General features: G+C 46.4%; 1 protein-coding gene across 1 annotated transcript in view; it reads left to right on the top strand.

The window, feature by feature from the left end:
• FOXK2 (forkhead box K2) overlaps positions 1-26,610 on the top strand; it is a 71,511-nt gene that overhangs the window by 39,373 nt on the left and 5,528 nt on the right. The window contains exons 2-8 of the mRNA XM_079904008.1: positions 3,059-3,253; positions 5,927-6,074; positions 9,634-9,780; positions 14,864-15,057; positions 15,876-16,051; positions 17,187-17,483; positions 17,705-17,914. Of these exons, the coding sequence (XP_079760134.1) occupies positions 3,059-3,253; positions 5,927-6,074; positions 9,634-9,780; positions 14,864-15,057; positions 15,876-16,051; positions 17,187-17,483; positions 17,705-17,914 (1,367 nt within the window). The remainder of the gene's footprint in view (positions 1-3,058; positions 3,254-5,926; positions 6,075-9,633; positions 9,781-14,863; positions 15,058-15,875; positions 16,052-17,186; positions 17,484-17,704; positions 17,915-26,610) is intronic.

Below are 26,610 nucleotides of genomic sequence, written 5' to 3'. Positions count from 1 at the left end.
GTGATGGTACGAAGCAGCGTGAGACCCGGGCAGCATGCTCTTAATTTCCCTAATCAGTATAGTATCTTAGGCTCTTAAACCCTTTCCATGACCTGAAGTGCTTCATGGGAACGAGAACCAGCGTGCCCAGACGTAACAGCCTCTTGGTGGTGGTGTGGGGGAGACAGAGATCTGACACTCACCTTGCTTTGTCTGCTGTTTTAATGTTTTGCTGCTCTTTTTACTTTTGTGAAACAATTAATTAAAATTATCCCACTGTTTTTTTTTTAACATGTTGGGTAGGGTGGGCTGGGCTACCTACCTGCATTATTAATTTATTTTATTTCTTTTTGGTTGTGTGGCATGTGGGACCTTAGTTCCCTGACCAGAGACCCAACCTGGGCCCCCTGCAGTAGAAGCATGGAGTCGTAACCACTGGACCGCCAGGGAAGTCCCTATCCCACTGTTTTTTATTTCTAGCTTAGAAAAGTCAAGCAGTGGCCATTCGCATTCCCTAAAGGGGAACAAGGATTTCATCACTAATGGAACTCCATAGAGAACTCAAACACTGTTTTGATATATTTTGCTTCGAATGTAACCTACATAGAAAAATCGGTTATAATTATAACATGGCTGCCCAGGTAAAGAAATACACCATTGTTAACCCAAAAGTATAGGAAATGTTCTGTGAACCCCCTGGCATGTTATCAACATTTTACCGATTTCTGTATCCATCTACAGATGGCTTTTTTAATTAAAAAAAAAAAACCTCTCTACTGAAGTATACTACATACACAGAAGCGTGTATGTTTCATACATGTGTAACTCGATGAATTTTCACTAATAGGAACTCACCCATGTAATCATAACTCAGATTGAAAAACAGAAAGTTACCAGACAACCTGGGTAGCTTTTAACTGTGTTTTATGGCTCATACACCTATGAGAAGTTCATGCTAAGATGCAAACAGAGATACCATTTTCACCTGTCAAGGGGGTGGGGTTAGTGGCAGTGTCCACTGATGGCCGGGACACTCTCACATGCTGTCGGTCAGAGGCTGTCAGCAGGTGGCCTGACAGTGCCTTGCGTTGCTTTAGATGCCCTCTGTGCCCTTGGAGCCTGAGGTTTATGGATGGCGCCTGTGCCGTGGAGACGATTGTTGTCTTTAATTGGAAACTTTGGGAATAGGATACTAAGGAAGGAAGTCCTCCATGTGGTGGTGCTAGCCCTGAAGGCAGCGCTCAGCCTGCGCTGAGGTCTGTCTGCGAACAGACCCTGTGGGTGACACTGAGGGAACGTGTAGACTGAGGGCCAACATGCAAGGTGTGGTCCTATTTTGTGGAAAGCAGAAATAAACCCCGGAGACATGTAGGTACCCCTTGGGGGAGGGAGGAGTCCCATTCTCACATTCCCGTGTTGGAATTGTGCACAGTGCTTTGTTGCTTCCGTGGCATGTGGAGGACAGGCAGGTGGGTGTGCTGCTCCTCTGGTTCAGTCTGGGCTTCTGTGAGTTCCCAGGTGATGACGGAACGAACAACACAGTGGATGGTGAGTGTCCAACTGTAGGAAAAGCAAGTACTATTGACATCTTACAGTGGGGCTGAAGGTAGTGTGGTTTTTTCATTTTAGTAAACATTTGAGTGTTTGATAAATATTTGAATTAATCCTCATGGTACTCTCAGAGATAGATGCTGTCATCTGTTCTGTGGATGAGGAAACAGGCACAGAGAGGTAACTGCTCTGCGGGATCTTATGCCCTCGTGCTGGGTGACGATGCTTGTTCTAACAGCCTGGCCTTCCTGGTGAACAGTGACTATCGCCTGAGGACAGGAGCTCGGGAACTACAAATGGGAGGAAAAGGAGGAAACTTCCTTACTCCTGTAATTGTTATATATATTGTGCTAGAAATTAAGGCCAGTCGGGTCTTAATCCCTTTCTTTTCTAGGCCTGGAGTTGATTATTCAGATCTCATGCTAGCGACAAAGGGGCAGCTGCAGTTGTGGGCTTCCCATTCGTTGTATTCATGTGATTTGCTTGTTTTAATTACCTTTTTAATGTATGAAACTGGGTACTTGTTCATTAATTCCAACAAGTGTGTACTGAGGGCCTTCTCTGTATATACCAGGGACTCTTCTGGTCTCCAGGTTATAGCAGTGAACTGAGCTTTGTTCTACTGGAGGTTGTATCCTATTGGGGTGACAACAAGCAAAAGTGGGGTAACACAGAATCATGTGGCCGGAGTGAAATGAAGAACAAGGTGGCAGCAAGGGCAGAGTGTGGGGCGGTCAGGAAACCCTCGGATAGGCAGCTGAGGGGTGGGAGGGGACCCCTGGGTAGTGAGCAAGAGGAGGAATGGACAAGAGGCAGGGATGTGGGGTCTGACCCACAGTGGGGTGGGGGCCTCTGGGGTATTAAAGTGGAGGGAGGACAGCATGAGAGAAGGACCTCGAGAAGGAAAGGGCTGTGCCCCGAGGGCAGCAGAGACAGAGGCTGGCCTTTTTGTATCTTTGAACACCACGTGCAGATCTTGCTGTTTTAGAAACACCCTGGCTACTGGCTGCAGACAGACTAGAGTAGGAACCTGAGAGAAGGGCTGGGCAAGAGATGTCATCAGAGGTAAGCAGGTGAGGGGCATGCCTGGGGCACCTCCTCCTTGCGATGGGACCTTCCATGCACTGCGGGGTTAGCAGCATTCCTGCCTGGCCTCCACCTACTCAGTGCCAAGAGCACATCTCCAGATCCCAAGCCTGTCTCCAGACCCTTACCCAGTGTAGATTAAGTGGTATTTGAGTCTTTTTTGAGTCTCCTCTCCCGTTTTTTTTTTTTTCCTGTTGGACTGGTCTAAATGATGTTTTTGCTTACTAGTGTTTTTAAATCATGTGATGCCTCCTTTGTGTTTCCCTCATTAATCGACTTGTAACATGTGAGGTGAACTTGAAATGGGCTTCTCTCCGACTCTTCCATGCAAGTCGAGGCTCCAGTATGTTTGGGGACACTCGGGCTCTGCGACCTGTTGTGGATGGGGCATCCTGCCCACCGATCGGCAGATGGGCGCTGACAGTTGGCTTTTCTTTTTTAGGTGCACGTTCAGGTTCCCGAGCACAAACATCAAGATCACATTCACTGCCCTGTCCAGCGAGAAGAGGGAGAAACAGGAAGCGCCCGAGTCCCCCGTGAAGCCCGTGCAGGCTCACATCTCGCCGCTGACCATCAACATTCCAGACACCATGGCCCACCTCATCAGCCCCCTCCCCTCCCCCACAGGAACCATCAGGTACACAGCAGCTTCCATGGTAGACGGGGTCACCGTGGGGTCAGGGTGTGCATGTGCCAAGGTGGACATGACCCTGTCCAAATTTCAGTCCTTGCCTCTTGCGTGGGACATTCAGAAGCCATCGTACGTCACAGTAGTGGGCAGCAGCGCACAGCAACGTCTTCTCCCTTCCCTGGGGCTGACCTACATGGAGAGGGAGATGTTGAGGGCACTTAAAATATTGTTTAGTTTCTGAGCACTGTTTGCTCTTAGTTTCCTGCATATGAAACACAGTTCACAAATGTTCCTAGTTTTCACTTGGGATTCTTTTATTTGAGTGTAAGTTTAAAGGATAGATGATTTGTCTTATTGGTCTAAAATGTGAGGTGGGTTTTCAGTTGCATTTTGAGTTTTTTGGTTTCCTACAATTTCATGCAAATTCTGATGACTTACACTTTGGATTACTGAGTTTGACCACAGTGAGGTGACAAACTTGTTTGTCCTGATGTCCTAAGAGAGACTGGGAGCCTCAGGAAGTGGAGGATGGTGCCTTCAAGGCGTGCTCTCCACTGCATAACCCGCGCTTTCAGGGGGCAGTAGCTGAGGGTCAGGTCAGGAATTGCCTGGGACCAGCAGGCGTGACCCTGTCCTAGGGTCAGATGGTCGGTCCTCCTGTGTTCTGTTGGGTCTTAGAAGAGTGAAGTATGTATTCAGGCATCTTCTTCCATGTGAGTAATGTTAGACTTAGGTGCAAAAGGAACACATTTACTTCTCTTGAGAGCCAAGCTCCTACTGTCCAGGTGTGTCCACAGGGCATGGCTGGCAGGCAGAGAAGGCCTTGCCTCGTCCACTGGGACTGACCCCTACATGTAGCAGAGCAAGGAGGGCACAGAGGGAACACGGGCAGCTCTGGGTTGTAGCTTTTAGTCGGACACTTCTGTTTCTTATCTTAAAAACCAGCATGGACAGAAAGGTATCCTTCTGGAAAGGCCTGGAAGGAGTGTCAGGTAGACTCTGGCTGTACCCTTGCTTGGTGTTATGTGAGTGCAGCTGCTCCCGGGCCCCTTCTCTGCCCCCTGCCATGGCTGCTCTGCTGAGGATACTGCCTCTGTCTCTCCCACTTGGTTGAATTTGTCTGTATGTGACTAGATGGACCAGGTGCACTTACCTGTGCACCAGGTAAGTGTGGCAGTGGGTAGGCAGAAGACAGCAGCCGGTGGCCCGATTTTTATTCAGCACCGTGTGAAAAGTGCACAGAATTCACAGAGGAAGAGGAGAAAGCCCGTGTTTACCCACGTGGGACAACGGCCCACAGTGGAAGCAGCAGCCTTAGGGTCAGATCACTGACACACTGCCTGGCCATGTGGAGACAGAAGTTCTGTGGGCGCTCAGGGAACTGGAGGTGGTTGGAAACTTTAGGGATTGGGTCAGGAGCTGATGCAGTCTCTCCTCACCCCCTGCCCCATCTTCATGCTGTTTTCCTTGCTCATCCCCTCTACATATCCCACCGCCAGCACTGAGCAGCAGAGCACCCCCCCTGTTGAGACAGCTCATGGTGGTGGAGCCCACCACCACCCAGCCAGTGGGGCCACTCACCACATTGGCCCTTCATTTATGTTAGCTAGTTTTAAATCATTAAGCAGGAGTTCCAAGAGTATGGTCCTGCCATCTGTCTTGTTCCTCTCTCCCCAGTGCTTTAAGAGTTGTTCCTGGCATGCGGTAAACACTTGTTTCGTGGGTGAGTGCATATACTGACGGTGCATGTTCATGGTAGAGAGCCCAGTAGTGTTCAGGGGGTGCCAGGTAATAGTGTGTTGTTCCACCTCCTGGGCCCCTCCTTTCCAGTTCAGTTTTTTGGAGGTAACTACTGTTTCTTAGGTATTTTTTCCAGAAATTTTCTATACATTTGCAATACTTGACTTTTTTTTATCCAAAACATAAATGAGATCTAACCATACATACTGTCCTATAACTTACTGGATTTTTAAAACAGTCTTATCTTGGCATCCTTCCATTTCAGTAGCTTGTTCTCTTTTGTAAAGTATAATACTGTACAGAAAAGGGAGAGTAAGTTAAATACATAACTTGGTGAATTATCACAAGTGAATGTGGCTCTTAATCAGCAGAGATCAAGAATCAGAACATTCTCAGCATCATGGCCAAGCCCTACCTTGTGAAAAAAAAAAGTGCATGTTTGAAAACAGGTTCCTGTTTCTGATTTCTGGGTGTTCCCTGTGAGCCCGTCACAGCCTGCGTGTCTGTATCCATGGCCTCCTCCCCTCTTTGTGCGTCCTGTCTTCAGCCTCGCTGCTGTCCCCGTCTCTTCAGACTCCCCCTGACCTTTCCAGTGTAGCTGGAAGCCATGTCCTTTGTTGCAGCCTGTCCTCAGCTCCCTGGTGGGAGGGGGCGAGCAGAGCAGTGGTCTGTGTCCCTCTACCAGGCTGAGCCCTGGAGCCATCATGCATGGCTCTGTGTCCTTGGTAAGTTCCTAAGATGATACATGTGGAAGCAAATACCTGATTTCTTAGGTGATCTTAAATTTCACAGAGTTAATGAGTCCATTTTTCCATGGAAAATGCTGAAGTTCTCTTACTTTTAAAATTTGTTTTCCTTGAAATAAGAGTCAGTTATTGAAACACAGTGTGATGTACGTTTTACCATAGACTAATAGGAGCAACCTTTTCTCGCCCACAGTGCTGCGAATTCCTGTCCATCCAGCCCCCGGGGAGCAGGGTCTTCAGGGTACAAAATGGGCCGTGTGATACCATCTGACCTCAATTTAATGGCCGACAACTCACAGCCAGAAAATGAGAAGGAAGCTTCAGGTGGAGACAGCCCAAAGGTAAATGTTTTATAGCCTCGAAACAGAACCCAGGGCCTGTTGGGGAGCCAGCTGTCCTCACTGCATTGCCTGCATGTCAAGGAACACCCCCCCAGGGCCTTTTGAGAAGTGCACGTCTGCACGGATGTTGGGTCATTGCTGAGCATGTTCTCAGTGCTGGGCACTAGAGATGCATTCTTTTGGTCATTCAGCACTGGGCCCTCCTTGGTGGCAGCTATGGGCCCAGGTGCTGAGAGCTTGAATCCTTGGTCCTCACAAGGTCACTGCCTGGTGTCCTAGGAGACCACCCTTGGGATTTAGTCCTCCTGTCCCAGATGGTGAAGGTTGCACACACACATGTCTGAATGTACATGTGAACACATATGCACACAAACACACACTTTAGAGAGGACACATCAGTCCCCCTTTTGGATGGTAATTATTATTATTATTTCTAAAAATTTTATTTATTTATTTAATTTATTTGGCTGCATCGGGTCTTGATTGTGGCATGTGGGATCTTCGTTGTGGCACGCAGGATCTTTCATTGTGGCACGCAGGCTGTTCGTTGCGGTGCGCAGGCTTCTCTCTAGTTGTGGAGCACAGGCTGCAGAGCGTGCAGGCTCAATAGTTGCGGCATGCCTGGGCTCAGTAGTTGTGGTGCTTTGGCTCAGTAGTTGCAGCACACAGGCTTAGTTGCTCTGCAGCATGTGGGATCTTAGTTCCCTGACCAGGGATCAAACCCACATGCCCTGCATTGGAAGGCGGATTCTTAACCTCTGGACCACCAGGGAAGTCCCTGGATGGTAATTATTGATGGCCCACAATAGGACCCTGCCTATTTCTATTCTTTGACCCAGTAATACCCCTTCTAGGACTTCATTTAGGGGAAATGGACAAAAATCTCAAAACAAAAGTTCATATAAAACAGAAAATTGAAAGCAACCTAAATGCCCCTAACTGAGGGAAGAATGATTAAGTAAGGGGATATTATGTGGCATAGTTACTGATATGGACGTGCTCTTTATGTAATGCTACGTGAAAAAATAAAACCAGGCATAGTATTACTTTATGTATTTATAAAATGTGGTATATTCGTGTCATAGGACACGTCATAGCCATGGGAATGGATAAGCTGTGGCCGTGCACTGTCTCTCCACAGCAGCCAGGAGCCTCTTGCACAGGGTGCTGGGCAGGGGCAGACACAGAGGGGCACCCTCTGTTGGATTCCATTTTTGTCCGTAGTCCATTTGCCTGTTTAAAACCAGGCAAAACTAAACTGTTTCAAGATGCATTCTTAGATGGTAAAACTTAAGTCACAGTGAGGTTATGATTAGTATAAAATGTCAGGAGTAGTGGTGGCCTCTCTGGGAGGCAGCGGGGGATGAGGAAGCTACTGAGACGGGGGCTGTGTTCTCTCTTGACCTAGTGTTGGTTGTACTGTTGTTCACTTTACAAAAATTTGTTTTTACCTGATATGGATGTATTATGGGCTTTCCTGTCCGTGTTATGTTTTTCAATATAAAAAAGCTTTTTAAAAAAATTGAAATGTATAGAAGAAAGATAACAAGGAAACACAGCAGCATAGGCACAATGAGGAAGGCTTTGTACTCTCACCTGGTGTGGACTCCAGCTCAGCCATTCCACTGTCCCTTTCCTGTAACTCAGCGTGAGCTCACTCAGGGGACAGACAGGGCAGAGCCTGGCCCAAGTGCTCAGGAAATATCAGCTATTTAAAAGTGGGTGCTGCGGACTTCCCTGGTGGCTCAGTGGTTAAGAATCAGCCTGCTAGTGCAGGGGACACGGGTTTGAGCCCTGGTCCGGGAAGATCCCACATGCCGCGGAGCAACTAAGCCCATGTGCCACAACTACTGAGCCTGCCCTCTAGAGCCCGCGAACCACAACTGCTGAGCCCGAGTGCCAGAACTACTGAAGCCCGCGCGCCTAGAGCCCGTGCTCCACAGCAAAAGGAAGCCACCGCAATGAGAGGCCCGCGCACTGCAACGAAGAGTAACCCCCACTCGCTGCAACTAGAGAGAGCCCGTGCACAGCAGCAAAGACCCAATGGAGCCATAAATAAATAAATGAATGAATGAGTGAATGAATGGATGGATGGGGTGCTAACAGACTTCCCTGGTGATCCTGTGGCTAAGACTCCCAATTCAGGGGGCCCAGCTTCGATCCCTGGTCAGGGGACTAGATCCCACATGAACTTAAAAGAGATCCCACATGCCGCAACTAATAAAAATCCTGCGTGACGCAGCTAAAGATCCTGCACGTCACAACGAAGATCCCACGGGCCACACCCACATGCCACAATTAAGGCCTGGTGCAGCCAAATACATAAATATTTTAAAAAATAAAAAATGTAAATGAAAGTGGGGTGCTGGGATAACAGATGGCTCAGTCTTCCAGTGCAGAGCACATGCCCACGGCCAGCTGTCAGGACTAAAGTTAGCCTTTAGTGAAGGTGAAGCCTGCATTCCGTTCTTTGGCACTTCACTCTCCTTCCTCACCCATCCTACAGTCCTCTGCTTGTCTGCCTATTTGTATTTATCTCTAAACAATATCTAAATTGTTCATTTCTAAACCTCATATAAGGAGTATCATCTTGAATGCATTCTTTTGCAGCTTACTGTTTACATAGCGTTACGTTTTGTGGTTTCTCCGTTGATATGTGTATTTCCCAGTTCACAGCAGAGGTGCACCGTCTCCCCAGTGACTTTGTGCATGTGTATGGGGTTCTGAGTTGTCACAATGGCAAAGAGCCACTGGTGGCTTTGAGTGTGCTGGGACCAGGAATGCCAACATCCTGTGGTGTGCATGGCAGCCCTGCACACCTGAACGATGCCTGCCCAAGTGCCTTGGACCCCGGTGTGGGAACCCTGCATCTGGCTTCTGGTGCTCTCCTCTGAGTGGGGTTTTCTTACAGGAGGAGCCTCTTGATGGACACTTGTTTCTGAGTGGTCCTCACTCTGGCGCTGGGGTGTTCAGCATTCTTGCCCCATCTCCTTGTGTGTATGAGGACCCCCACAGGGGCCTGAGAGAGGGTGGCTCACTCCACCCTTTGCCACCACTGTCCTGGCCCAGCTCTTCACTCGGCTGCTAGAGCCACGTGATGGGCCTCTGGCGTGGTTTAGTGTGCATGCTGTGGACCCTGCTGAGGGGAGGCAGCTTTTCTCATTTTCTTATTCTTTCCGTTTCTGCCATTTGGACTTTTTCCTTATGTGGTTTTAACGTTCTTTTTTATGCTGCTGTACATGCATCCATTTGCTTCCTCCCAATTTTCCAAATGCTTTCCCATCATATTATATTACTTTTTTTTCTTCCCCCTGCCACGTGGCTTATGGGATTTTAGTTCCCTGACCACAGATCAAACCTGGGCCTTCAGCAGTGAGAGTGCAGTGTCTTAACCACTGGACTGCCAGGGAGTTCCCCCATCATATTAGATTACTTTTATAGGAAGGAAAACCAAGCATTATCATAGGAATGCTCAAAAATGTCAAGAATCTTGAATTTTAGTAAATTTAGTAAAAATTTTGATAATTTCAGTACTTTTTTTTTTTTAACTTAAACACAGGATGATTCAAAGCCACCTTATTCCTATGCACAATTAATCGTACAAGCAATTACGATGGCTCCTGATAAACAACTCACCCTAAATGGAATTTATACGCACATCACGAAAAACTATCCCTACTACAGGACTGCGGACAAGGGCTGGCAGGTAAATCCATTTCAGTTGTTATTAAATGTTTCTGTTACATGTCTGGTAGATGCTGGTTGGCAAATGAGAAGAGAATTGAGCTGCTATGTATGTAGCTGGGGCACAGGTAGAATGAGATGAGTGAGGGCCTCTTGTGCCGAGAAAGGAAGAGGCCTGCTGTTGCCACGCTCTCTCTGACCTCCTTAGCGCAGAGTGGGAGGAATAGTGGTTCTAGAAGAAATCTCAGCACTGTTTCTTACTGTTATGGTCTCCATGGATGGGAAAGGTGTGGATCGTTTGAGATGTTTCTCTTGGACCAGTGCAGTTCATGTGTCTAAAGTGAGGGAGAGTTAAAAATCCTGTCCATCCATTTACTTTGGCATTCTTCTGTCTTCCTTAGCTATACGTCTGCTGACATATGTAGCTTTTTGAAGTTTGCACAGAGATGGTTTTCAAACTGTTTTACTGAGGAACCCTTTCTTCAAAAGATACCTCCTCCAGTTGGCCAGTGTACAGAGCAGATGAACACAGCGCTGCCCTGTTTCAGTTGTCTACCTGGACTTCCAGCCTATTCCTAGGCTGTCTGTGAATCCAGGCCTCCTCAGAGGACACTTTGAAATTGGTGCATAGTATTTCCATTGTTTGGCTTTTTAATTTAGTTTAATTTTTAAACCTCTACATTGTGTATGTTTTCCCTTGTTCTGCGTGTCTGTGTTATGTGTGGCCATTTACCAGGTGTTTAGCAGGACCTCACTAATTCAGACAGTATGGGAAAGGGTAAGTTTGAAGTATGGAATAGTAAAAGCATCACAAAAGAGAGAAGAAACATACATTTACATATTCTGAATTTATTAAGTAACCAGGAGTGGCTACAGAATTCCTTTGAGGCTTAATGAGTAAACGATCCTTTGAAAAATGCATCTGTTGACCATAACCATAATCAAGTGATGTGGGCGGGGTAGGGGGTAAGCCACTCTGTTTAACGGAAGGTAAAACCTTTTTTCTTCTACCTGCAGATGTATAAACATGTTGTAATAAAAAAGTGTTCCAGCCAAATCCTGACTGTTTCCTCTGTAAGGGGTCTTTAGTCGTGTAAAGACTAAAGGTACAAAATGAGACCTAGCCTGTCCTCCTGGCCTGGAGCATCTGTGCCCTGCCCGCCTTCCTGTTCACAGCAAGGTGGCATTTCTCAGTTGGCCGTGAGGGAAACAGTGGCTCGGGAGAACCCTTCCGTATCCAGCTACCTGGCAGTTCTCTTAAGATGATGTACAATTAGGTCCCAGCAGTACTTAACCGTATTTTAATCTGTAACAGTGAGCTTGTGCTTCAAAGAAAATGAAAAACAAAAGAAGTGGAAGCAGACGACAGTCTATATCCATGTCTATGTCACACAGCTCCCTGGGCACAGGCAGGTGAGATCTGTCACACAGTCCTGTCCAGGAGCTGTGTGTAGAATTCTGATGATTTGAAATGCCAGTGAGTTGGGTTGTAATGGGAGTGAGTGTTTCTGAAAAGCCTGGCCAGACTTTCAGTGGTGTGTTTCCCTTCTGGTCGTATTTCCCTGTGCTTTGTAGCATCCATTTACGAGAGAACTGATTCCGTGCATCACAGGGTTTTCTTGCTAAAGAAGGCTGAAGGCTGAAGGGCAACCTCCTCCTGGCCTCGGGATCCTGGGGAGTGAGTCAGGAGGGGCCGTGATCACAGAGAGGCGAGGCCTGCAGAGGTGACCCCTGAGTACTCTGATTGCTGCTGGCTCCTGAAGTGACTTCACAGCCCACTTAGAACTGAGAGTTATAAACACCCTCTTTACTGAACTGTCATTAACGCTTGTTTTTATTGAAACATCTTCTTTTCTGTCCAGATAAAGGTTCGTAAGGGTGACTGCGCCTCTTGCCTGTGTAAGGCTGTTCCTGGGACATTTCACACCTCCTGCTCCAGCTATTTTAGCGAGAAAGGGCTCTCTTGCTCCAGCCCTCCTTTAATTCATGGATATGCACTCAAATTCCTGTCCTCAGCAGTCCTTGCTCTCCCCAGCATGCCCGCATGTGTCCTTTTCTGTCACGGGACTCTCTGAGCTGCCCATCCTCAGGGACTGCACTTACAGACTCTACACGGAAGGCTCATTCCTAGTCCCTCTCTCCTGGCTGAAAACAAAAAGCCTTCTATTTTGCAACCTGGTTTCATAAAGGACCCATATCCTTTTTCTTTTGAGAAAAAACCCACAAATAACTGTCAACCAAAACAGCCCATTTTTCAAGTGTGGATTTGCAGACTGCATCCTGCCCTCCCCAGTGGGGCAGGGGAGATGGCAGTGCCATGCTTCTCGGAGCTCAGGTCCCGGTGATTGAGCCCCTTGCTCTGCCTCAGTTCCTAAGATGACGCCTGTGGACACTTCCCACCATGCCAATTCTGAGCACTTAATGGAAATCCATGGCTCCTTTCAGACTGACTTTTGGTATTTTGCAGTCTACCCATGCCAAAAGCTTTTTGATTAATCCGGAGCAAATCTGAGTATAAAGCAAGGTGGTCTGAGTAACACTAGCTGGAAAGATGGCATCTCTTTTGGTTGCATACTTATGCCAAAATGTTTTACTTTGTTATGACTTATAATTTTACCCTGCTCAGAATTGAGGTATTTGTTGTGACTGAAAAGTTTGAGAATTCTGGAGCTCTTGGCCTCTGAAAGGACCAGAGCTGGTTTCTGAAAGTAGAGGGAGTGACTTGTGCTCACCCACACCCTGCACACTGGACTCTCCTCTGGAAGGTCCTTCCCTTAAATTTCTTTACAAGTCCTACTATGCTGAATACACACTGGCAAATGCTCAGTGCTGAGTGGGACTAACAGACACAAACTGCCCATGAGAAGTGTAGGTTATGGGCAGGAAGGCTGGAGGCGCTCAGGGAGGACAGCACAGAGCAGGCACGAGTGATCAGCTCTGCGCCCTTCCCCTTTGTCAGCTGGGTTCTGGGAAGCAGCCCCTACTGGGGAGAATTTGGGGGAAAGAGAATGTGCACAGTATTGCAGATCCTTTTCTTTGTATTTAGTTTTAAATAATAACCTGCCTTCTCTCTGAATACTTTAAAATAATTTGAGTCACTGGAATTGAATCAGGGTGGTTTAAATGTATATAGCTTGGTTTGATCAAATTACAAAGGCCTTAATTACCTTAGAAATACAATTATTTATTCTATCTGTGTATACATTAAATATCTCTTATTACCTCTTCATGTTTTCTAGAGTCTTGTTGGCTGGAGAATCACAGGTGACCAGTAATTGGGCTCATTTGTCTGTGAGATTGTTGTCAGAGCGCAGAGGAAGTTAGACTCTCTTTTGATGGTGCAGACTGGGTTCTGTTACATTTTCAGAACAGAAAATAGCAACTCCCTGACCTAAGGACTTAACTGTACAGTTTGTCCGTGGTGTGAGGGTTAACGGAGCAGCTGTATTGCTGATCCTGGTCCTGACCTTTGTCAGTGGGTAGAAATCCTAGTGCCCAGTCCCCTGAAGTAGCACTTCCTGCCTCCAGAGTCCCACTGTGCTGACCTCCCTTTCTCCTCCTAACAACATGCATGTGAACCTACTTCACCTAAGTCAGTGCAGTTCCAGCCTTCACTTGAGGCTCGGCACCTCCCTTGTCACGTGTCACCTAGCACTGTGGCTTAGTGGTCACTTCTGAGCTCCCATCTGGGTGCCGGCCTCCCATGGTGCAGTCAGGAACTCAGGACCCTCACCCACAGTTCACAGTGAGAGTGTCCTCCAGTGTCATGATCTGGGCTGGCTTTTCTCAGTGTTTTTTCTTAGAATCTGCCTTCTACTCCACACCCGAAAGGTCTGAATGCAGATGGGGAAGGATTGCCTGCTCTGGCTTGATGGGGGCACCAATAACAGATTCGATTTTCTGGAGGGATTGGTAGGTGTTGGTTGGTTATCAGGCAAACCCTATGATAAAACGTCATAGCAAGTATCTGTGGTTATGCATATATTCTAAATCTAATATACTACATCTGCTTCTAAACAGTCTCACAAATCACAGACATAGCTTAGCCTGTCGCTTCATGTTGCCAATGAGGTGCCTGACATCCACGGGCACTGGTGGTTCGTCATGGCCTGTGACTGGTCTGGTTCTTGAATAGTCCCTTAGATTGGCTGTAAAGTAGTATTTGACATGTTTTGATTTCTGAGCCACCTCTGGGAATTCAGAATTTCAGGTCGTGACTAGCAGTTCTATTAGAAAGTTAGTTAGAGAACTTAGAAATGATTTTTGGATAGCCAGAATTTTAGTTTGGGTTGAAACTTTATTAATTTTAAATTTAAGCATTAATGTAAATGCCGAAAGGATCTGAATGCAGGACTTCCATCCAGCTTTTCCTGACCTTTCGTAGGTCTCAGATTTCGGTGCATCAGGGAGCTGTCCTCAAATCACGTGTAAACTGTGAGCTGAGCTTTTTGTAATAGAAAGAAGAATGGACTTAGGAATTGAGAAAAATTTTCTCAATGTGCCTCACAATATTATTTTGAGAATCAAAGTATATAGTTCTTTTACGGGCAGATGGTGTCAATAATATTTCTAAACTTTGGCTCATTTTTTCTCCTTTGCTGGTTTGCCAAATACTTTATGCTGGATTAATTCATTTTAAAGGCTGTGACAGTTTCTATAAGCTAATTTTGTGCTCAAAAAAGTATTTTAAAGGAATAGTGGATCTCAGCGCTGTCCTTCTCCAAACAGGGAGAGGTCACAGTGATAGCCCTTGATTTCCTACCTGGTAAAAAGGTGGAAGTTGACGTTTTTCCTGTTGGAAATAGCCTCTTTCTGTGTGGTGTAGATTTCTCACCCCTTCCCCATTCCCCAGTTCCCTTCCTTGCCTCCTGGTGCCCATCCTGCCATGCTGTTCACAGTGCCCTGTGTCCTTGTGTCTTTTCCTCTGTAGAAGCCACGTCGCAGCCTCTGAGTAGTCACCCCCGCAGCTCCTCCTTCACTTTGGGGAGGGCCGGTTCCTTCCAGCACAGAGCTGCAGGACCTTTGCAGGGCACTAAAACTGGGGCACATTTTTATTTCTCAGCAAAGAAATATATGAATTCTACGTATTTTTTTATGTTTCATAGAATTCAATTCGCCACAATCTCTCTCTGAATCGTTATTTCATCAAAGTACCACGTTCCCAGGAAGAACCAGGCAAAGGCTCATTCTGGAGGATAGACCCTGCCTCTGAAAGCAAATTAATAGAGCAGGCTTTTAGGAAAAGACGGCCTAGGGGCGTGCCTTGCTTTAGAACCCCTCTGGGACCGCTCTCGTCTAGGTAAGGAAAAAAGACAAACAAAAAGACCTCATTTAATGGTCAGTAAATTTACCTTTGACGTATTGGTAAATTTTCCTTTTGAAAATGAAGGAATTACCAAATGCATTATGATTAAATGTTGGGTTGGGGATTTGGAAAAAAAAAAAATGTTGGATGCCACCCATGTATTTTTGTTTCTAGTGGTCTGAAACAATTCAGATTATAAAGTTTTACTTAAATTTCATTCCTACGTAACACTGTTGCTTCGTTGAATGCATATTGTCAATATGATGAGTCGGCAATATCACGATGCCACGTTGATGAATCATGTTTTTTCCTTTTTCTTGGATGTGAAAAGCTCTTTAAAGCTACATCTTAGCTGCTTAAACTCAAGATTGGTTTATACAGTGTTAATTGCCTGATTTTAAAATCCATATTTTTAGCTCCATTAGTAGATTTCTGTTTTTAAACAAAAAAAAGAAATGACTGTAATGTTAAGTCTTGAGCCCCAGCCGGCTCGCACGCTGCTGGCTCCTGCTGCCTGGCTGTGGATGGGAGCTGCTTAGGGAAGCAACCAGTCCCGCCCCATGCTGTGCGGCCTGTGCTGGGTGTGGAGCAGCGGCGCCCTGCATACAGTGGCTCTGTCACAGCCATGCCAGCCTCGCTAAGTGTCCATCTCAGGTCACAGGCATCACACCTAAAGTAAGACTTAAGGAACTGTAGTTGGTTGGCAGAAGACAAATGACACCTTTGTTTTTGCAAAATACGCCTATTAAAACAAGGCAGCTTTATGAGTGCTTTACCTGTAAAAATCCACTGTCTTCTTTTTGGTCATACAGAAGTGCCCCAGCCTCCCCCAATCATGCTGGAGTGCTGTCTGCTCACTCCAGTGGCGCCCAGACCCCTGAGAGCCTGTCGAGGGAAGGTTCACCAGCCCCTCTGGAGCCCGAGCCTGGTGCCTCACAGCCCAAACTCGCTGTCATCCAGGAGGCACGGTTTGCCCAGAGTGCACCAGGTGAGATGTGCAGAGGGCAAGTGTGGTGGGAGAGGGGTGGGTCAGATGAGCATGTGAGCCAGTCTCATCAGAGAAGAAATAGCAAGAGGCCTTGGATCCTTTGCACCTTGTGCCTGATACTTTCTGCATAGTACCTGAATGTTATTTTATAGGCTCTGAAAAATTAATTGCACTGTGTTAAAAAAAAAAAGTCAACTTTTATGACTCTGTGTGTAGGTGCCTGAAAAATTTTAGAATTAACCCGTTTCTTAGTTGCTTCATCATTCAAAAATCTATGAGAAAGATTCCCCTCGTAAAGAAATAGCATAAATTAGACAAAGTAGACATTAGCAGCAAAAAAAATGTCTATTTAATGAATAGGTGAGCATTTCTCAGTGTACTTATAAAAGTCGCAATGTAGAATAAAAATATGTGCCCTGGGGAATTAAAAAAAAAAAATAGTGTGAAAATGTGTCCAAAGTAATTCTGTTATGGTTCCTAGTTGGTTGGCAAAATGTGCATTTTGGTATATTGGAATTCCTGGCCGTGCTGGCAACACCCCCTGCCAGCCCCCATTCCTGTTGCTGGAGCCTAAACGCCCAAATCAGAAAGAACAGAGACTGGCAGAGGTGCTGGCTGCCAGCTCTGTCTCCACACTTCCTGCTCCTCTGCACCTATCATAAGATGGAGACTTTGATCTTGGGGAACATGGCCCCCTCCTTCAGGCTTCATTGGGCAGCTTCTTCCCATATCCTGTGTTGAGGTTTTCTTTTTCATGATGAGAGAACTGTGGGAAGAGGTGTTGTAAGAAATCTGAACAGGCACTTCCCTGGTGGTCCAGTGGTTAAGACTCCGTGCTTCCACTGCAGGGGGCCCGGGTTCGATCCCTGGTCAGGGAGTACTGCGTACCGCATGGTGCAGCCAAAAAAAAAAGAAAAGAAATGTGAACAAAGCAGAGATTACCCTTTTAACAGTTAGATATACATTAAATATCCCCATTAAATATGTCATTTCTTTCATCATGAATGACTTTATTATTACGAGGAGAAAGGGGCCATGTCCTGTTTTCTTAAATCAGTCTGCATGTTGCTAGTGAGGGGTCGTAGTTAGTTGGTTTGGGATGTATGAGCCTCACCTCCACTCCCGTCCTCGGTAGGCTCACCTCTGTCTAGTCAGCCCGTCTTAATCGCCGTGCAGCGACCACTGCCACCGACGATCAAGCCTGTTACCTACACTGTCGCCGCCCCTGTGACCACCTCGACCTCCCAGCAGCCCGTCGTGCAGACGGTTCATGTCGTCCACCAGATCCCAGCGGTGTCTGTCACCAGCGTGGCCGGACTGGCCCCGGCAAATACGTACACCGTCGCAGGACAGGCCGTGGTCACTCAGGCGGCCGTGCTGGCCCCCCCTAAGGCAGAGCCACAAGAGAATGGAGACCACAGAGAAGTAAAAGGTGAGCAGCGGAAGCAGTCACTTCGGGCAGCTTTTCAAGCTCTTAGAAACCCGCCAGCCTCATTCATCCTGACCCCCTTGCTAACATGTTATGTAATGTTGTGCTGGAGCAGGGCTGCTCGCCGCCTGGTTTGTTGTACTTCAAACTAGTGAGATTTCTGTAAGCTACCCAGTAATATTAGTTGGTGTCATTTTTTCTCTTTTCCTTTTCTTTGAATTTAGTGAAAGTAGAACCTATTCCTGCGATTAGCCATGCCACACTAGGTGCCGCTGGCCGGATCATTCAGACGTCACAGACCACCCCTGTCCAGACGGTCACCATAGTGCAGCAGGCACCTCTAGGTCAGCACCAGCTTCCAATAAAAACTGTAACACAAAACGGGACTCACGTGGTGCCAATCCCCGCCGCCGTCCACGGCCAGGTGAATAATGGTAAGCAGTGTCCTCCATGGGTTACTGGGTGCTAACAACTTGAGCAAAGGTCCTCTGCTGTCCTTTTATGGAGCGTGGTGTTCAAGGTTTTCATTCTGTTACAATTTTAATTTTTTTGTCTGAAGAAGTGTTTGCATTTGTAAACTATAGGAAACTGAATAGTGCTATAGGATACCAGGGAATTGGCTGTGGGAATTGGCTCCCATGTGATTCCCATTGGAGGAGCCATCTGAAGAGAGAAGCATTTCTAAATATAGTAAGTCCCCTACATATGAACAAGTTCCATTCCAAGAGCGCGTTCTTAAGTCCATTTTGCTCGTAAGTCCAACAAAGTTAGCCTAGGTACCCAACTAACACAATTGGCTGTATAGTACTGTACTGTTAATAGGTTTATAATAACTTTTCGTACATATAATACATAAAAAACAAGCAAACACCAAAAAATAAAACATTTTTAATCTTACAGCACAGTACCTTGAAAAGTACAGTAGTACAGTACAACAGCTGGCATACAGGGGCTGGCATGGAGTGAACAGGCAAGAAACGTTACTGACTGGAGAAGGGAGAGGAGGTGGGAGATGGTAGAGCTGAAGGATCAACAGCAATAGGAGACGGAGGGCAAGCTGCAGTTTCACCCACGCCTGATGTAGATGGAATGCACATTTGCATCTTGAAAGTTTGCAACTTGAAGGTTTGTATGTAGGGAACTTGCTTATCTAGAGAGATGAAAATACTCCCACCTTTTGTAGACATCTGGGTGTGGCCTAGAAGCAACCTGGGGGCTGTCACAGCTGATCTGTGCAATGGCGGTGCCCTCCCCTGGGGCACGGGTGTGCTTGAGAGTATCTGATGGTGGAAGGGGAGAATGCTGGTCTCCTGTTCTCTTTGCTCTGAAAGCCCTCTGGAGCCCCGTGCACATAGCTCCCACGGATGTTCTGACATGGACGAGCCTAAGGGAGCTTGGCTTTTAAACCAGAGGACAGAGAACCTTCTTCCACCCAGTCCTGTGGAGCAGTGTGAAGGGTAGGAGTCCAGCTGGCTGTTAAGTCAGCTCAGGAGTTTGGGCTCCTTGGAACTGGTGTTCAGACGTCTTTGCAGTGAGGCTTCACCCAGGCATGTGGAGTGTGCTTGCTGTCCACACACGTGGGCTGTCGTGATTCAACTACAGGACTCCAAGCAGTAGAATCAGAAGCTACTGGCTCGAAGTAGCTCTCTGTGCCCAGAGAAAGTTTCTTGGAAAGCGGGTGGGGAACAGAAGGCTTAATAGTGTTGACCTCTGAATCCTTCCTTACTGAGCTATTAAGGGACAGAGACCTGGGACAGACACCTCATGTGATTCTGCTTCCCCCTTGCTCCTCCCCAAATTTAATGGACGAATAATATCTGCAACCTTTTCTAGGGAAGACTAACCACTGAGAGTTTTTTGTTTTTAAGTAATAGGTAACATGCCACTTGTGGATAAATTGAGAAGTTTGCAACCAGTTGCCCATTTAAAATGCTTTCTTCCTCAAGCCCGGTGTCTCCTAAGTAACTAAGAGTTTTTCAGGCCTCATTCTTCTTTTCTTCATGAATTACTTGGTTGTCACAGGTGGTCCAGATGTGGCAAACCTGGTGGCCCTGTGTGTGGCTGTGAGCAGGTGGTGTCAAGAGGTGGACAGTCTATTTCTGGTCAGAGCCGTTCTTCCCTGTCTTAAGCCATGGTGTAGGCTGTTGATTCCCAGATACCATGTGCCTTAGAATCACTCAAGGGCTCCCTCCCACAGTCCCCAACTGAGCAGGTCTGGCCTGGGACCCTAGAATGTACATTTCTCACATGTTCCAGACCTTCTGAGAACTGCTGTGCAGGTCAGGGCCCTTTTATGGCCACCTGTCTAAGGAGTTTGAGAAACTGTGTATCCCTTTCACATATTTAAATTGGTGTCTAAAATTTTTCTTTATAAATTTAATAAGCAAGGAATTAAATTTTCCACTATTGAAAATACTGATGTTTTATTTTAAAATATTTTTTTAAATTTTTATTTTTGGCTGTGCTGCACAGCTTGCAGGATCTTAGTTCCCCAACCAGGATTGAACCTGAGCCCTCAGCAGTGAAAGTGCGGAGTCCTAACCACTGGACCACCAGGGAATTCCCAATACTGATGTTTTAAAATAAAACTTACATTATTCTTTTAAACGTGCTCCTGGCTCTGAATACTGCTCTGATTTGATGCCCCTTCTCACCCACATATCAGCACACAGACGAGCAGGCTCGCCAGTCCTCGTGGCTCAATCCCATGTCCCCCACAGATTTTGTGCTAGTGCCACATACTTTATGCTTAAATGTCATTTACTGAGTACATATTTTCTTTGCAATAATAAAATGGAGAAATATTAAAGATTTAATTGTCTGTGACTATAAGGATTCACTTATCAATTGTTATAACTATAGAATTGATCAAAACCAAACTTATAATTCTTTAAAAATTGTATTTGGGAATTCCCTGGTGGTCCAGTGGTTAGGACTCTGCACGCTTTCACTACCATGGACCCAGGTTCAATCCCTGGTCAGGGAACTAAGATCCTGCAAGCCGCATGGCACAGCTAGATAGGTAGATAGATAGGTAGGTAGGTAGGTAGTATTAAAGATGCATTTTTCAATATATCTGGGCTTTAAAGAAAACCACACAATTATTGTATTATATTGACAATCACTGCTGGGAACAGTAGGCAAAGTGCTGGGTCAGCCCTGAGAAACCTTGTTCCCACTCAGAAGAAGGAAGGGTAGAAGAAATGCTAAAACTCCTTCCAGTTTTAGTCATCTTTTAGTGGGAGTTATCTGTTAGTGGGAAATTTTATTGGTTCTCCTTGAATTTAGTCTCAACCTTTTACTTAGAAATCACTTGGTCTAGAAGAGGATTTGATGTCTAGTCAGTAGTAAGTCAGGTCCACAGTGCCAGTGTTCCACTCTTCCTTTGTTTCATGCTCCATCTTGACATTTGCATCCCCAAAAGCAGCCCAGTTGAGTGGGTGAGAGAGAGGCTGTTGAGAAAGGGGAGGAGGGAGGAGGTGGCAGATCAGCTTTTAGAAAGATTCCATGGGCAAGTAGAGGCTCTGATGGTGGTTTTTTTTGAAAACTGCTGTTGGGTGTGATGTGGATGCTGTATGACCCAGCTGTGACCTCCCTTACCCTTGAAAGTCACTCTCAAGAAAGGGAAGCAGTGCCTAGTACTAATGAATTTTGAAAATCAGAAGCTTTGGTATTTTAAATTTTTATTACGGAAAATTACAAACTTTCTGAAAATTAATTCACAGCCAGCCTTGTTCCATATTCCTCACCCGTCCCATCTGCTCCCACCCAGATCCAGACATGTCATTCCCTGTTTTGGCATGCGTCTCTAAAGAAGGACTCTCTTTTAGTATATAAGCACAATACCATTGTTATAGTTTTAAAAATAAACAGTAATTCTTTTAGTTAGTTTTTGGCTGCGTTGGGTCTTCGTTGCTGTGCACGGGCTTTCTCTAGTTGTGGGAGCGGGGGCTACTCTTTGTTGCAGAGCACAGGCTCTAGGCACACGGGCTGCAGTAGTTGTGGCACGCGGGCTTAGCAGTTGTGGCTCGCGGGCTCTAGAGTGCAGTTTCAGTAGTTGTGGCGCACGGGCTTAGTTGCTCCGCGACGTGGGATCTTCCCGGACCTGGGCTCGAACCCATGTCCCCTGCATTGGCAGGCGGATTCTTAACCACTGTGCCACCAGGGAAGTCCCAACAATAATTCTTTTATACCCAGTGTCTCCTTAGGGTTCAAATCATCTGTATTTTTTTTAAATTGTGGTAGTCAATAAAATACACATAATGTAAAGTTTACCATTTTAAAGTATGTGGTTCAGTGGCATTAAGTACATTCACAGTATTTTGAAGCCATCACCTCTAACTAGTTGAAAAGCATTTTCATCACCCCAAAAGGAAATCTCACACTCATTAAGCAGTTACTCCCCACTCCCCACTTCCCTGGTAACCACTAATGTACTTTACATCTCTGTGGATTTACCTGTACTGGATATTTCCTGTGGATGGAATCGTATGAATTGTGGCTCTTCTTAGCTGGCCTCTTAGCACAATGTTTTGAGGTTCATCCATGTTGTAGCATGTGTACATCATTCCTTAGCTGAATATGTTTCCATTTTGTTTATTCATTCATCAGTTGATGGGCATTTTGGTTGTTTCCACCTTCTGGCTATTGGGAATATTGCTGCTATGACATTCATATACAGGTATCGGTTTGAGTCCTTGTTTTCATTTCTTTTGGGTGTATACCTAGGAGTGAAATTACTGGGTTGTATGGTAATTCTCTGTTAATTTATTGAGTAGCCACCAAACTTTTCCTCAGCAGCCACAACAATTTTCCATTCCATCCTCAATGATGTGCAAAGGTTCTTATTTGTCCACATCCTCACTTGGTATTTTCTCCTTTATTTTGATCATGGCCATCTTACTCTTAATTGTGGTTTTGATTTGCATTTTCCCCATGACTAATGGTGTTGAGCATCTTTTCATGTGCTTGTTGGTTATTTGTATAGCGTCTTTGAAGAAATGTCTAAATCCTTAGACTTTTTTTCTAAATTGGGTTGTTTGTTGTCGAGTTATAGGAGCTCTTTATATATTCTGGATACTAGGTCCTAATCAGATACAGGTTTCCCCTGCTATCCAAAGTAGAGGGTTCCTGTGAAACCTAACAGATGCACAAAATGAGTCAAGGTAGAGCACAGACACTCAGAGACACAGTTCAGAGCTCTGGCGGCTTGATGCTGAGATGGAGTATGGTTCCTGGGGAGGAACTTGGCGATGTCACTCACTGCTCGGGCTGCTGCCGCCTCTCCAATGGCTCGCTGCAAAACACATGGTAAACGCTATTTTTGCTTTTTGCCTTTCTCCATAAAAGTGAAAATCCTCTTCAGATTTCTTTCCATTATCAAAAATGGGTACTAACGTAGGTCTTTCATAAAAGTGAAGTGGCATAAAGGGAACTTTTGCAAAGGGGGGCGTGGGGGGATACCTGTATATGATGTGCAGATATTTTCTTCCATTCAGTGGGTTTGTCTTTTCACTTTCTTGATAGTGTCTTTAATGCACAAAAGTTTTTAATTTTGATGAAGTCAAGTTTATTTTCCCTTTTGTTTCTTATGCTTTTGGTGTCATATGTAAGAATTCATTGCCAGATCTGAGGTTATGAAGACTTACACTTAGACTCCTGTGTTTTCTTCTACTAAGAGTTTTATAGTTTAGCTCTTATGTTTAGGTCCTTGATGCATTTTGAGTTAATTTTTGTATATAATGTGAGGGCCCGGCTTCATTGTTTTGCATGTGGAGATCCAGTTGTCCCAGCACCACCTGTTGAAGAGACTGCTCTTTCCCCATTGAATGGTCTTGGCTCCATTGTTGAAACTGTTGACCTCAGATGTATGCATTTATTTCTCTCAGTTCTATTTCACTGATTTTCGTGTCTACCCTTATGCCAACACCACACTGTTTTGACTACTGTAGCTGTGTAGGAAGTTTTGAAATCGGAGGTGTGAGTCCACCATCCTTTTTCAAGAATGTTCTGACTATTCTGGATACCTTACAATTCCATGTGAATTTTAAGATCAGCTTTTCCATTTCTGGGGGAAAAAATGGGATTTTGATAGGGATTGCATTGAATCTGTAGATTACTTTGGGTAGTATTGCCATCTTAATGATATTAATTCTCTAATCCTTGAGCATGGAATGTCTTTCCATTTATTTAGGTCTTTGATTTCTTCAGTGTTTTATAGTTTTCAGTATATAAGTCTTGCAGTGTTTAAGTCTTGGTTAAAATTCTTCCTATTTTATTTCTTTTGAATGTTTTTCTAAATGGAATTCTTTTCATAATTTTCTTTTGAAATTGTTCATTGCTACTGTATAGAAATACAACTGATTTTTTTGCATGTTGATCTTGTACCCTGCAAGTTTGCTGAATTCAAAAACTAATACTAATTGATTGTATTGCCTTTTTTTTTTTTTTTTTGCCGGGACTCTCACGGTTGTGGCCTCTCCCGTTGCGGAGCACAGGCTCTGGACGCGCAGGCTCAGCGGCCATGGCTCACGGGCCCAGCCGCTCCGCGGCATGTGGGATCTTCCCGGACCGGTGCACGAACCCGTGTCCCCTGCATCGGCAGGCGGACTCTCAACCACTGAGCCACCGGGAAAGCCCTGATTGTGTTACTTTTTGATTAGGGGGTTTCCTTATGTCAATTTGGTAAGATTTTCTATATATAAAGATTATGTCATCTGCCAGTAGAGATAGTTTTTTACCTCCTTTCCCATTTGGATGCCTTTTATTCCCCTTTCCTGCCCAGCTGCCCTGGTAGGACTTCGAATGCAGTGTTGACTAGCAGTGGCAAAGCAGGCATCCTTGTCTTGTTCCTGATCTTGGGGGAAGCATCCAGTCTCTCACCATTGAAGCTGATTAACTGTGGGTTATCGTACATGTTACTATGTTGAGGACTTTTCCTTTTATTCCTGGTTTGCTGAGTAGTTTTATCATGAAAGGGTGTTGAATTTTGTCACATACTTTTTCTGTGTTAAGATGGTCGTTACTCCTTTAGTCTGTTAAAACAGTGTATTCCATTGGTTGAGTCCAACATGCTCTGGCCACTTTTCAGCCTCTTCTGCACTGGACCACAGTTATGGTCACAGGTACTCAGTCCATTTTTGTGGAGACTGTGCTACCCTAGACCTCCATCTTGTGGGGCAGTGGTCTCGGGAGGAAAGGTGTCTTTACCCTGTAGACAGTGTCCTCGTATGACCAGCGTTCCCACCTGTTGTCCTGAATAGTCTCCCCTCGGCTCACAGGTATTATTCCTTCTTATAAGAAAGTGGCCCCAGCCTCCAGCCTGTGCTGCCCTGGGGTCCAGGCCCTGCTAGGTGTTGAGGAGGTGAAAGGGTTTTGTGGGAGCCTTCTCCATCTGCCTGTTGGTGTGCTCTGTTGACTTACCCCAGCGTCCTTCGGGAACCACTTGCAGGTTGTGGTAGCAGCAGGCAGAGCGCCCGCCGGACCAGCACCGTCTTCCGCTGGCCCAAGGGGAGGAGCTGCTTGGACTTGGTGGGGCGTGGCCAGGTTAGCAGTGAGGCGGCGCCGCCTCCTCTGGGGCATCATTCTGCCTCTGCATCTGCAACACCCGCCCCGTGTGAGGCTGCTGCTCTGTGGGACTCCTGGTAGGTGGTCCCACGCACTTGAGCCTGTATCCATGGATTCCGTATTTGCAGATTTCTTGCAGATCACTGAAATTTACTTATAACTCCCAGATCAGTACTCATTGTATTGATTTCACAGCCCTTTGCGGGCTTGTGCAGAGCAGCAAAGTATTCGAGTTCAGCATGCTGGTTCCCAGCCGAGCACAACTCGGCAGTGCCCCCTCCTCATTTCAGCTCCCACTGTGAACACGTGTTGTACTCACTGTTTCTTAGGGCCACGGTTTTCATGTTTTGTAATTTTTGTTGGTGGTTTTGCTGTTTGTTTTTTTAATAAAACTCTATGTATATGTATGTATGGCTGCATTGGGTCTTCGTTGCTGCACGTGGGCTTTCTCTAGTTGTGGTGAGCGAGGGCTACTCTTCATTGTGGTGCACAGGCTTCTCATTGCGGTGGCTTCTCTTGTTGCGGAGCCTGGGCTCTAAGTGCGCGGGCTTCAATAGTTGCATCGTGTGGGCTCAGTAGTTGTGGGTTACGGGTTCTAAAGCACAGGCTCAGTAGTTGTGGCGCAGGGGCTTAGTTGCTCCGCAGCATGTGGGATCTTCCTAGACCAGGGCTCGAACCCGTGTCCCCTGCATTGGCAGGTGGATTCTTAACCACTGCGCCGCCAGGGAAGTCCCGGTTTTGCTGTTTAAAGTGGACTCCGAGCATGGTTCTGAAAAGGCCTGGAGTGTTCTAGGCACAGAAGGCTGTGATGTGCCTTATGGAGAAAGTACAGGCATGAGTTCAGTGTTAATGGATCAACAGTATAGATTAAGTCGTCTTTAATCAAAAGCCACATAAAACAAGGTATGTGTTGATCAGTTGACAAGCCCTACCCCGTGTTTCCCCGGGGCAGCAGCTCAGCACCTGCCAGCTTGGTATCCCACCTGGTATGGCTCAGCTTTGGGCACTGATTCACTCACAGCCGTGTCAGGCATCTCTTAGGAGCAGTGGTGCTGGGCTATAGCAGGAAATGCGTCCGTGCGTTATGCTTGGAGGGGAGTTGAGTCTCGCCTGAGTGGAGAGTGCATCCCAGGACACAGCCAGGAAACTGGGTAGGACAGCACGTTGGCAGGGAGACCTGCAGGGCCAGGGGCTGCTGGTGTGGGAAGCAGGCAAGCTGGGGAACCAACGAGTGTCCAAGCCTAAGATGGGTATTTCAGGGGCATTCACAGCCACAAGGAGGCTGGGGGCTTCAGGGGATCAGCCAGGAGGCCGTGCCACCATCCAGGTTGGAGCTGCTGGCCTCTGCCTGTGTACGCAGACAGTGCTAATTAGATGGGTGGGGGGGGGGGCGAGAGGGGTCAGGATGGTGCCTGGCGTCCCCTTGGAATGTGACCCTGGAGTTGAGTCACCCTCCTGCTGAGGCACCATGTGACTGAGGGCAGAGTACCCCCAACAGGAACATGGTGCTCTCCCTGCTCTGTGGGCACCTGCGTGGCCTCTCGAGAGCGCCCCGGTGCAGCAC

Source organism: Stenella coeruleoalba (genome assembly GCF_951394435.1).
Source record: "Stenella coeruleoalba genome assembly, chromosome: 19".
Lineage (NCBI taxonomy): Eukaryota > Metazoa > Chordata > Mammalia > Artiodactyla > Delphinidae > Stenella > Stenella coeruleoalba.
Note: the sequence above shows the minus strand (reverse complement) of the source record. Positions and strands in the feature narration are given on the sequence as shown.